At 39.0% G+C, this 12,364-nt stretch overlaps 1 protein-coding gene across 2 annotated transcripts in view; it reads right to left on the bottom strand.

Moving 5' to 3' along the window:
- Positions 1 to 12,364, bottom strand: part of MTFR1 (mitochondrial fission regulator 1) — a 66,619-nt gene that overhangs the window by 35,240 nt on the left and 19,015 nt on the right. For both annotated transcript variants that reach the window (XM_047783842.1, XM_047783843.1), the window contains exon 3: positions 9,177 to 9,275. In XM_047783842.1, coding sequence (XP_047639798.1) covers positions 9,177 to 9,275 — 99 coding nt within the window. The remainder of the gene's footprint in view (positions 1 to 9,176; positions 9,276 to 12,364) is intronic.

Here is a 12,364-nt window from a genome sequence, read left to right on the forward strand (position 1 = left end):
GCTATAACTCCAATTCGACCCCTGGCCTGGGAACCTCCATATGGCTGCAGGTGCGGCCCTAGAAAAGACAATAAAACAAAAACAAAAACAAAAAACACCACATAGTACTAATATAGTTAAATTTTTAAAACTTTTTAATATTATGAATAAAATTTTAACAAAATATATTGACTGCTGGTATGTGTATCCATGCTGATATCATAATTACTTAACATTATCAACTTAATAAAGTATTAGAAAACTGGCATTTTAGGAGTTCCCGTCATGGCTCAGTGGTTAACAAATCCAACTAGGAACCCGCGAGGTTGCAGGTTTGATCCCTGGCCTTGCTCAGTGGGTTAAGGATCCAGCGTTGCCATGAGCTGTGGTGTAGGTCGCAGACGTGGCTACGATCCTGGCGTTGCTGTGGCTCTGGCGTTGGCCGGTGGCTACAGCTCCGATTCAACCCCTAGCCTGGGAACCTCCATATGCCATGGGAGCAGCCCAAGAAATTGCAAAAAGACCAAACAAAAAAAGAAAAAAAAAGAAAATTGGCATTTTTAACAACAATGTAACTAAGAACATCACACATTTAAAGTGTCTTAAATTAACAACAAAACAACCTGATTCAAAAGTGGGCAAAGGGGAGTTCCCGTCGTGGCTCAGTGGTTAACGAATCTGACTAGGAACCATGAGGTTGTGGGTTTGATCCCTGGCCTTGCTCAGTGGGTTAAGGATCCGGGGTTGCCACGAGCTGTGGTATAGGCTGCAGATGAGGCTCGGATCCCTCGTTGCTGTGGCTCTGGTATAGGCCAGTGGCTACAGCTCCGATTCGACCCCTAGCCTGGGAACTTCCATATGCCGAGGGAACAGCCCAAGAAATCGCAAAAAAAGACAAAAAAAGTGGGCAAAGGACTTCAATAGACATTTCTCCAAGAAAGATTTCAAATAGCCAGTAACACTGTATATGAAAAGATGCTCAACATCATTGATCATTAGGGAACTGGAAATCATTTAAAATCACAATGAAATCAAACCTCAACACTTATTAGGATGGATACTAACACACACATACATAGAGGACATAATAAGTATTGGCAAGGATGCAGAGAAATTGAAACTCTTGTTTAGTTTGGGGGAATGTAAAATGGTGTACCAAATAATTAAAAGAAGAATTACCATATAAGCCAGCAATTCCACTTCTGCATATAGACTCAAAAGATTTAAAAGCACAGTTTCACAGAGATACTTATAAAAATAAATAAAAATAAAATGTCTTAAATTATGGCTTTTGGGAAGGACAAGGGTATAGGCAAGGGGGAAAACAGGTATACTAAAAGCATAGAGATTTGGCATTCCCTGGTGGCCTAAGGGTTTAAGGATCTGGCATCATCACTGCTGTGGCTTGGGCCACTTTTACGGCATGGGTTTGATTCCTGACCCAGGAACTTCCACATGCCATGGGTGAGGCCAAATAAATGAGTAGAGATTTATGAACTTAATCCTGGGCAAAAACAAAAACTAGTAATAGAATTAAGATGAAAAGTCTTTCTAAATACCAGTGTTTTAAGACATGTAGTAGAAGAATTGTCAAAGAAAAAAAAGTATAAGCTTCAAGAAAGTACATTGTCAAAGGTTATGATCAAAGAAAAATCAAAAAGATTTTTGTACTTCTCCCTTATATGTTTCCAAAATTTATCCAAATTAGGCAATAAACAGTTATTTGGTATATGGCTATCTTATACAACTTAAATAATGGAACTGAACTGGGCATCACCTCTGATCTCAAGAGCCTGAGAATCTCATTATATTGTTTCTACCCATTATTGAAAACAAAATGGTATATTCATATTCCCATAAATTATAAAATGGAGATTCTAAGTGAATTATGTGGAGATTCGGGAGCAGTTAAGGTTCCCAAGCTCTGCAGAAGCTTCTTGAAGATACCGTGTTTAATGGACTGTTTTGCACAAGTGACAGATCTATTAAAAAACCTGAATGGTGCCTTCCTTAAGGTGCCAGTTCATGAGGATAAATCTGGTTATATAATTTTTTGTTAAGAAAACAAAATTTGGTTCCAATGTGGTTACTAGTTGGTAGGAAGAAAGTTCCCTTGTAGCACAGAAGGTTAAGGATCTGGCACTGCCACAGATGTGGTGCAGGTTCAATCCCTGGCCCAGGAATTTCTACATGGTGCAAGTGTAGCCAAAAAAAAGGCATGAAATCTAGTTCTGACTATTCCCTCTGTAAGTTACAAAAATTGCTCTTTTCTTCCTAGATATTTCTCTTCATAAAAGGAAGCAAAATGATAAGAATACTCAAAAATATAAAAGTTAAACCCATTTTGTGACAGCTTTTCAGAGTATTTTATAATAAAAATCATACGATATTTCTCAATTTTACATCTGTAATACTTCACATATTAAACATGAAATGTGCTTTTTGCACAAACTTAAAAACAAAATTATTTCATTAATACCATGTGTGCAACAAGATGAATATGTTAATGATACTGTCAAGACCCAATTCTAGAACTGATATTATCTGTATCATTTCTCATTAACATCCTGCCCCACAAATCAAAGTAGTTTTAATATTAAAGTCATATGAAAATAGTGATTTATGCCACTAAGAAAGCAGCCTAACAAAACCCCTGGGGAAACCAAACTCACATAAATAAATAAATAAATAAATAAATAAATAAATAAATAAATCTGAAAAAAAAAAAAAAGACTAACACTAACTTTTTTAACCTTTTTTTTAAAGGCCATTTCAGTTGGTGCTGAAATGGGCAGCGAGGAACATGAGCATGACATAGGAAGAACAATCCACTTAGTAAAGTACTGGTTTTGGTGACGTCAGTGCAGGCAAGGGGACTGACAGCATGCGATCCTTAGAGGTATGATCTAGATGCCACTACTGACATGCATGGATGAGCGATGGGAAGTTAGAAAATGAAAAGGTCAACTTACTGAAGGTTCCAGCAAGGTCCTGTCCTACCACAGCTATTGTTAGTAGTGAGGGAAGAAAACAACAGTGAAGGGATAAAAAATTTTTTACAAAAATTATTTTTTAAAAAAGGGCATTATAAAATTTAAAATTAAAATGAGTACTTATTGATTTTCAGTATCCAAATTCCTTTCAGAAAGTATGAAAAGTATTTCATTCAGAACAAAATTCAGTAATAGCATTGTATTTTTACTGATTCTATGAAGTTCAAGTCAACGTTTGATACAACATAAATTATTCGGGATTCAATTATATTTCAAGAATTTTACTAAAGTGTTCTGAAAATCTAAAACTAAAGAAATTGATTCAGTTAATAAAATGCATAAAACAAAAATAGAAAGCTTGTACAAAAGTTGAACTATTTAGAATAAAATATTAGAAGAGCTCACTTTGTCCTCATGTGACTTTTCATAAAGTAAACACAATGGTACTGGGAACTAGAATTCTCTCGGTTTCTTGCCAAAAAGGGTGTAAGAGCAAACATACTCATTCTCTTTTACCACCACTTGATTATAGCCAAATGCAAAACCTGTATTCTTAAAAGCAACATAAGATAATAACTTCTAACTTTTTTACTTAAAAATTTAATTATTCCTCTTTTTCTACCAATTCCTGTCACAGTAAGAAAAACTGGAAGAATTTCTGCCTTTTGATACAGTTACACCAACAGGCCAAGTGGTATTCCTGTGTAAAGAACACCAAACCAACATATATTCTAGCTGAGACTCGGCCACTAATACAACCGAATAATGTAGTCACTTTTTTAAAAAATTGAGTATTAAAGCTTTCTATTCATGACACACCTAAAATGAGAGAGGGGAGGAAGGTGAGGGGAGAAAGAAAAGGATCAGAGAGGGAGGGAAATGTGTGTATCGCTCAAAACATTCCCATGGAGAAACAAGTCTTTAAGAAGCCAATTACCGAGAAAGAATAAAACGTCACAAACATTAGTAATTTACAGAGATAGGCTTCAAATTACTATGTAATGCTACTCAGTTTATAAAATGTAATGCCTGGAGTTCCCATCGTGGCTCAGTGGTTAATGAAACCAACTACGAACCATGAGGTTTCTGGTTCGATCCCTGCCCTTGCTCAGTGGGTTAAGGATCCGGTGTTGCCATGAGCTGTGGTGTTAGGTTGCAGACACGGCTCGGATCCTGCGTTGCTGTGGCTGTGGTATAGGCCGGTGGCTACAGCTCTGATTACAGCCCTAGCCTGGGAAACTCCATATGCCGAGGGAGCAGCCCAAGAAACCGCAAAAAAAAAAAACAACCAAAAACATAAAATGTAATGCTGCTTGCATCTGGATTTGTTATCCTTAATGGCTATTTTATAGCTAAAACTATCGAGAAATGGACATCACATACAGTATGACACCACATGCTAGCATTCTCCATATTATCAGACAGTAACTGGGGAAGTGTTAAGTTTAACAATGATTTTTAGTATGAATCCAAGTGTTTATCTTCAGATGGCACAGACGTCAAAGACCACAACACCACAGCACAGCTCCCACCCTACTAGATCTGACAGACAGGACTTGTCTTAGTTCCTTGAATGATAAATCCTGTCTTGTCAGAGAACTTGTGAGGAATTAAGGCAACACTACCTACCTCCATCCCTCCCTCCAATTCTTTGCAGGGCTGGTTCTTCCTAATCCCTAACTGTCATTCCTCCAGAGAGGCCTTCCCAGACCACTACTGTTAGTCTCCCCACACTCTACCAATTTCCCCTTCACAGCACTTGGTACATAAAAATTGTAGTTATATGTTCATTAGCATATTTACTTGTTTAATGTCGCCCCCACAGAACCATATCCCAATAAGGGTACAGATCACGTCTGTTTGGTTCACCACTGACCAACAGCATCTAGCATAATGCATGGAGTTCAAATTTATTTGCTAAATCAAGATGGGGTGCCATGAGGCAGGTAGCTGTTTTACTTCCAGATTGAGTCGCGGTGTATGAACTTTACTGAGAATCTCATTCATTTCTTGTTTAGTTACAAAACATTCTCTTCACCATCAATTCCAACAATCATTCCTAGCAACTGAAAAAAATTAGCCTGGGGTGGGGTTTCCACAGAAAAGAAGATAATCCAGGTTAAATTACCCAGAGATCCTCCAGCTACAGAGCAGAGATTCAAACTACTATCCTTAACCCACTGCACCAGGCCAGCCACCAACACCTCTACAGAGACAAGCCAGATCATTAACCCCCTATGCCACATCAGGAACTCCCCATGTTTTCCTTAACTCATAAAATTTAAAAGTTACAAAAACACACCCCAAAGGTGCTTTAGCGATTACTTTCACCATTGCCAATAGGTAATTATGTTACTGATTTAAAGAAAGCTTTCTTCAGCAAAACATTAAAACTCAATCCATAAATGAAGTCCTCAAAGTCCTCAACCTCAGCTGCATAAAAAAGCAGCTCCTGGAGTTCCTGTCGTGGCACAGCGGAAACAAATACGACTATGAACCATGAGGGTGCTGGTTTGATCCCTGGCCTCGCTCAGTGGGTTAACGATTCAGCGTGCCATGAGCTGTGGTATATATAGGTCACAGCTGTAGCTCCGATTAACCCCCTAGCCTGGGAATCTCCATTATGCCATGGGAGCAGCTCTATTAAAAAAAAAGAAAAAGAACAAAAGAAAAAAGCTCCTGAAGCAATTTAAAAAAACAGGTGTATGGAAAAAAATCCCAATACATGAAATTCAGATTTAGTAAGCTTTGAATGACACCTATATTCTTTTTTTTTTTTTTTTTTTTGCTTTTTAGGGCTGCACCCTTGGCATATGGAGGTTCCCAGGCTAGGGGTCAAATAGGAGCTACAGCTGCTGGCCTACACCACAGCCACAGCAACACCAGATCCAAGCAATCTACGACCTACACCACAGCTCACAGCAATGCTGGATCCTTAACCCACTGAGTGAGACCAGGGCTCGGAACTCCAACCAGCAACCTCATGGTTCCTAGTCAGATTCGTTTCTGATGCGCCACGACGGTAACTCCCGACACCTATAGTCTTTATAAGCTCCCTAAGTGTTTTCGAAAGGAAGGCAGCGCATTGGAGGATGTGGCCGGAGCATGGCTCTTCCTCTTCCCAGCTCCTCCTCCCAACCCCTGGAGTAGGCAAAGCAGGGATTTATTAAGCAAAAGTACACTCTCAGGAGGGAGAGCAGGCAGGCTTAGGTGAGCAGCTGCCCTTTATTTATTTATTTTTTTTTTCCATACCCATGGCAAAAATAAGTGCCCAGGCCAGGGATCGAACCCAAGCCAGAGAAGCAGCAACCTGAGCCGCTACAGTGACAATGCCAGAGAACTCCTGAATATTTTTTTAAGCTTCTAGTGATTTAAATATGCACTCAGTATTGAGAACCACTATAAATCAAAACTCTGAACCCCATTCCAAAAAACATAGCAAAGAATCACTGAGTGCTTCTATATGCTTTTTTACATTTACTACATTTTATTCTCAGCCCAATATTCATTGTGCCTATTAACTAGATGAATGTGTAAATAAATATGCTGCTGTGTTCTGATTTGTAACCCTATAAATACACAGAAATCTCATTTGTAAAATCAAGGAGTTCATCTAGAGAACGAAGTTAATCTGCTACTCATCTGTAACAAGGAAGTAACAATAAAATCCCACCACTAGCACACTTATTGTGCACTAATTATGCACCAGTTATGATGCTCGGGGCTTCACATGGCTTATCTGTCTAACCCTCACAACACAAAGTAACAGGCCCATCCTGACCATCATTTATATGAGGGTCTTGCTTGTCCATAGATCTACTGGTCAGCCTATAACAGTGCAAGATACTGTGACCTAGAAGGCACAAGCTCAGGCTTAAGGTTTTGGAGGTGAAAGTGTCCTGAGGGTGAGAGTTGAGGTACTGCCTGTGAGTGTGGGTATAAGAAAAGGAATAGAAGTGAAAGTTAACAAAAGTAGAGAAAATATGAAACTAAGTTTCAGATGACACTGAAATCACCCTGGATAACAATGTACTGTCTTTGACTACCCGATTCCTGGTTCTGAAGTGACCCATGAATACCTCATTCTCAAGTTTAATCTATTTTGACTTGTCTCTCAAATATGGTCCTATAGTGGTATCTACCCTCCCTGGGTCCATCAGTGATGCCAGAGTTGCAGACTTTCTATAGTAGTATTTCCTGTTGGAATCCTAGAGAGTCCAGATACATTCCCAATCAATAAAACCACCAAACAAGCCAGAAAAAGAGCAAATTTTATCATTCTAAACTGCATCCTTTATACTTTTTGAAGATTCTACATTTTGATACACATTTTATAAATTGTTTAATATATTTGTTAGATACAGTGAAAAAGAAACAGAAGATACAGAGGAACAAATTTAAAATATCTAAGTAGGAGTTCCCGTCGTGGCACAGTGGTTAACAAATCCGACTAGGAACCATGAGGTTGCAGGTTCAATCCCTGGCCTCGCTCAGTGGGTTAATGATCCGGCATTGCCGTGAGCTGTGGTGTAGGTTGCAGACGCAGCTCAGATCCCACGTTGCTGTGGCTCTGGCGTAGGCTGGCAGCTACAGTTCCGATTCGACCCCTAGCCTGGGAACCTCCATATGCTTCGGGAGCGGCCCAAGAAATGGCGAAAAGACAAAAACAAGTAAAATTAAAAAAATAAAATATCTAAGTAACAGACAAAGCACTCATTTTAACATTGATGTTGAATTTGGAAAGACACAGCATGTAACAAAATTACCTGACAGTAAAAAAAATCTCACTATAAACAAATGTTTTCTACTACATTCTCAAGTAGGTCAACAATATCTCTCTTACCTTACTCCTCTCCTTACGTTTATCTATTTTCAAATGCAGCTTCTGTACCAAATCTAAAATTCCTATTCTGCTCAGATCCTTCTAAGTGATTAATAACATTAAGAAAGAGAAGCCTTCTAAGAAAATGAACTTAGCTCTAGTACTTCGGCCACTGACTGTCAAGGCAGATTTCAGTTACTGGCGGAAAATGCTAGATTATCTCCATGTCCTTTCATATGTCTCTAGCTACATGAACACAAATGCTGAAGCACATTCTCCTGCAACTATGTTAAGCAGATAGATAGGTAGATAAAAATAAAGTTTTAACTCAGCAATGAGAAGAAAAGTCAATAAGCCTTAGTTAACACATAGGTATTTGAAGGAAGCTAGTAAACAAAGCAATAAGCACTTGGTATCTAAGTGAACTGAATTCTCAGAAATTGTGCTTGAGATAATTACTACTACAGGTTTCTCCATTCTGATTACTAAACTATATATATATATATATATTTACCGTCTATCATTTGATAAAAATTACTTCTGGAGGAAGTTCCCTTGTGATGACTTGGGTCAATGCTGTGGCACAGCTTTGATCCCGGCCCGAGAACATCCACATTCCTCGGATGTAGCCAAAAAAAAAAATTACTTCTGAAAAATTCCAATCTGTCGATCTCTAGAGTGACATACAAAGGTTCTGGCAGTCAACTGCAGTCAGGCACAAAAACGACCAACCATGTTAGTTAACTCGAACAAATGCTAGTTTCTATCACCTACTTAGGAACAGATTTTTAACTTTCTCTACAGGGAGTAATTTATAAGACGTAATATCTAATAATCTTGCAGTGGCTCTTTTGAGCTGCTGAATTATGAGTTAAACATATTTTCCACAGGCTTATCTATTATTGGTATAGGTATCTGCTGAACTTTATATTCTTAAATGTTGAAGTGAAAGGTTTTGTCTTATTACTGTTGTAGAGAATTACTGAAAAACAAGAAATGTCTAACACTAAAACAAAAGTAAGGAACAAAACCTCCAAATCAAGAAAGAACTTATTGCTAAACTCAGAGTTCAGCTGTTCCCAATTTGGTGCAAGAAGAGATGTTCAAGGTCACCTGAGAATTAGCGGCCGCCCAGCTTACCGTCCGCTCCTAAGACTGGGCATACGTAGTCTCAAGGATAAATGTCTTAAAGAGCTTGAATAATCAGTTCACAGAGGAACTAAAATTAGAAAGACTTTCCTGTGGTTTTCATCCTTTTATTTTATTGATAGTGGCATGAGTGGGGGGGGGGAGGTTCAAAAAATACTTTTAAAGCTGTTTTGCCTATTTATATTACTAATGCACATATTAAAATAAAATTTGAAATATATAAAATATAGTACCTGAAATTGAACTCTTGGACACTGGATCAGAGATAAATTAGTACCAATTTTCCTTACGATACTTCGAGATGAACCATATGGCTTCCCAGACCAAAGTACCTGAAGAAGTAGGAAAAAAAAAAACCACAAGTTTAATTACAAGACTTATAGATCTGTTAATATAAAGCACTGGACAATTAATTGCATGACATGCTGACACATTAATTATGGGACCAGAATGCTCTAAGTGTTATGGGAAATAAGCTAATATTCCCAATTAAAAATTAAATTATATATATATATAGCAGGTTGTTATTAATGCAATCAAGTTTAATGTAAGGCATTATATTAATAATGTAAATGAATAACTAGTACTTGTGAAATAATACTATATTTAGAGTAAACACCTGTATCTATTTTCATTGGGTTTTCATATTATTCTGCAAAGGAAATGCTATCTTATCTCCTCTGCTATATTTTTAGTTTTAGAGTTTTATATATGCATAAATTTTTCAAAGCTATGAACTACTTTTTTTTATAATAGACTTTCAAAACAAATCCAAATCAGTACAAAGTTCAGAATCTGAATCTGAACCATACAGGATGCTGCATTTTGTCTGCTAAACAAGAAGGCCTAGCCAGGGATAAGCAGGCTCCAAAATCCAGTTACACTACATCTTGTGAGGACTTGTCTCAGGGGAAAGGTGCCTTTTCCTAATTTATACAAAAGGTACTAAATGGGCTAGTGATAACCCTATGAGCAGAATTTTTCAGACAAAATCGTAATACACAGAGGACGTTATGCTATGCTTAAAGCAAAGACAAACATGTACCTCCAAAGCAAAAAGCAAACAAAAATCAAAAAGGCAGAATGTTAAATCAGTATGAATTGTACCTTGAAAGTTCTCCCCCAGTATATGATCTTTCCTTATAGAGAAAAACTATCCATCTCTTTTGAGTGCTATACCTGAAAGCCTAGACAGAAGAGGTAAAGAGAAGTGGTACGCTATTAAAAGCAATTTTAAAAGAAAAGAATGAGAATGATATCACTATTTACTTTATTCATTCAACTTAAACATTCAATTATAACCTAAAACTAATAAAGACTACCAAATTGGAGTTCCCGCTGTGGCTCAGAGTGGGGCAAGGATCTGGTGTTGCTGTGGTGTGGTGTAGGCCGGCAGCTATAGCTCCAATTTGACCCCTGGCCTGGGAACCTCCATATGCTGCACCTGCGGCCCTTAAAACAAACAAACAAACAAAAAACCAAATCAGCTGGCATGTACTTACATTTTGAGCAATGGACACTAACACCCTCCCTCTTTTTTTTCTTTTAATGGCCACACACTCGGCATATGGAAGTTCCAAGGCCAGGGATGGAATCCAAGGTGCAGCTGCAATCTCCAACCACAACTGTGGCAACGCAGGACCCTTAACCTGGTGCGCCATAGCCGGCACTCCAACTAACCCCTTTTTATAAAGAAACTCCACACCCATTCTCATTTAAAGAATGGGATTACAGTATGCCCAAGCAACGTTATTGTAAATAGCAGTGGCTCCAATACATAACCCTAACTAGACCTTTAGACCGTTCTAAAAGCACAACTTGTAAAATGAGCAGAGAAACAATCCAACTTCTGAGGTTTTAAGCGATCAAATACAATTTAACAATATGAGTCAAGGTGAGGATTACTGGTATACGTAACACCTCTGGGAACTGTCTCGGTTCCTATAATTCTCATCATCAATATGTTCTAAGTTTCAGATAAACAACAAAAACCTACTGCTTAGGAGTTCCCGTCGTGGCGCAGTGGTTAACAAATCCAACTAGGAACCATGAGGTTGCAGGTTCGATCCCTGGCCTTGCTCAGTGGGTTAAGGATCTGGCGTTGCCGTGAGCTGTGGTATAGGTTGCAGACGAGGCTTGGATCCCACATTGCTGTGGCTCTGGCGTAAGCTGGCGGCTATGGCTCCGATTGGACCCCTAGCCTGGGAACCTCCGTATGCTGAGGGAGTGGCCCAAGAAATAGCAAAAAGACAAAACAACAACAACAACAACAAAAAAAAACACCTACTGCGTAGCCCAGGAACTATACTCAATGTCTTGTAATAACCTATAATAAAAAAGAATCTGGAGTTCCCCTTGTGGCTCAGTGGAAAGGAATCTGACTAGTAACCGTGAAGACGCAGGTTTGATCCCTGGCCTCACTCAGTGGGTGAAGGATCTGGAGTTGCCGTGAACTATGGTGTAGGCCACAGACGAGGCTCCTAGTGTTGCTGTGGCTGTCTGGTGTAAGTTAGCAGCTACATCCCCGATTTGACCCCTAGCCTGGGAGCTTCCATATGCTGCAGGTACGGCCCTAAAAAGACCAAAAAAAAAAAAAAATTGTTTAGGAGTTCCTGTCATGGCACAGCAGAAACAAATCTGACTAGGAACCATGAGGTTGCGGGTTCAAGTTCGATCTCTGGCCTTGCTCAGTGGGTTAAGGATCTGGTGTTGCCATGAGCTGTGGTGTAGGCCGCAGACACAGCTTGGATCCTACGTTGCTGTGTCTGTGGTGCAGGCCGGCAGCTGTTGCTCTGATTGGAACTCTAGCCCGGGAACCTCCACAAGCCAGAGGTTAAGGCCCTAAAAAAAAAAAGCAAAAAAAAAAATCTAAAAAAGGATATATACATATATATGCATAACTGCTGAATCATGTGCTGTACACCTGAAGCTAACACAACATTGTAAATTACCTACGATTTTAAAAAATGGATTAAGGAGTTCCTGCTGTGGCACAGTATGTTAATGACCTGGCTTGTCTCTGTGCAAGCTGGATTTAAAAAAATAGTTAAGAGTTCCCATCATGGCTCAGCGGTAACAAACCCAACTAGTATCCATGAGGATGCAGGTTCAATCCCTGGCCTTGTTCAACAGGTTAAGAATCCAGAATTGCCGTGAGCTGTGGTGTGGGCCACAGATGTGGCTCAGATACTGCGTTGCTACAGCTGTGGTGTTGGCCAGCAGTTACAGCTCCCATTGGACCCCTAGCCTGGGAACTTCCATATGCCACAGGTGTGGCCCTAAAAAGACAAAAAAAAAGTTTAAAGTTTCACTGACTGTTACCTCAGAGAGTTCCAGAAAGTATTATAACCTATACTGGCTACTATAACCTTTTCTTTAGAAATATAAATAAAAAGGATGGTACAGATTAGAAAATTGGTCA

The sequence above is a fragment of the Phacochoerus africanus genome, chromosome 6 (genome assembly GCF_016906955.1).
Source record: "Phacochoerus africanus isolate WHEZ1 chromosome 6, ROS_Pafr_v1, whole genome shotgun sequence".
Classification (NCBI taxonomy): Eukaryota; Metazoa; Chordata; class Mammalia; order Artiodactyla; family Suidae; genus Phacochoerus; species Phacochoerus africanus.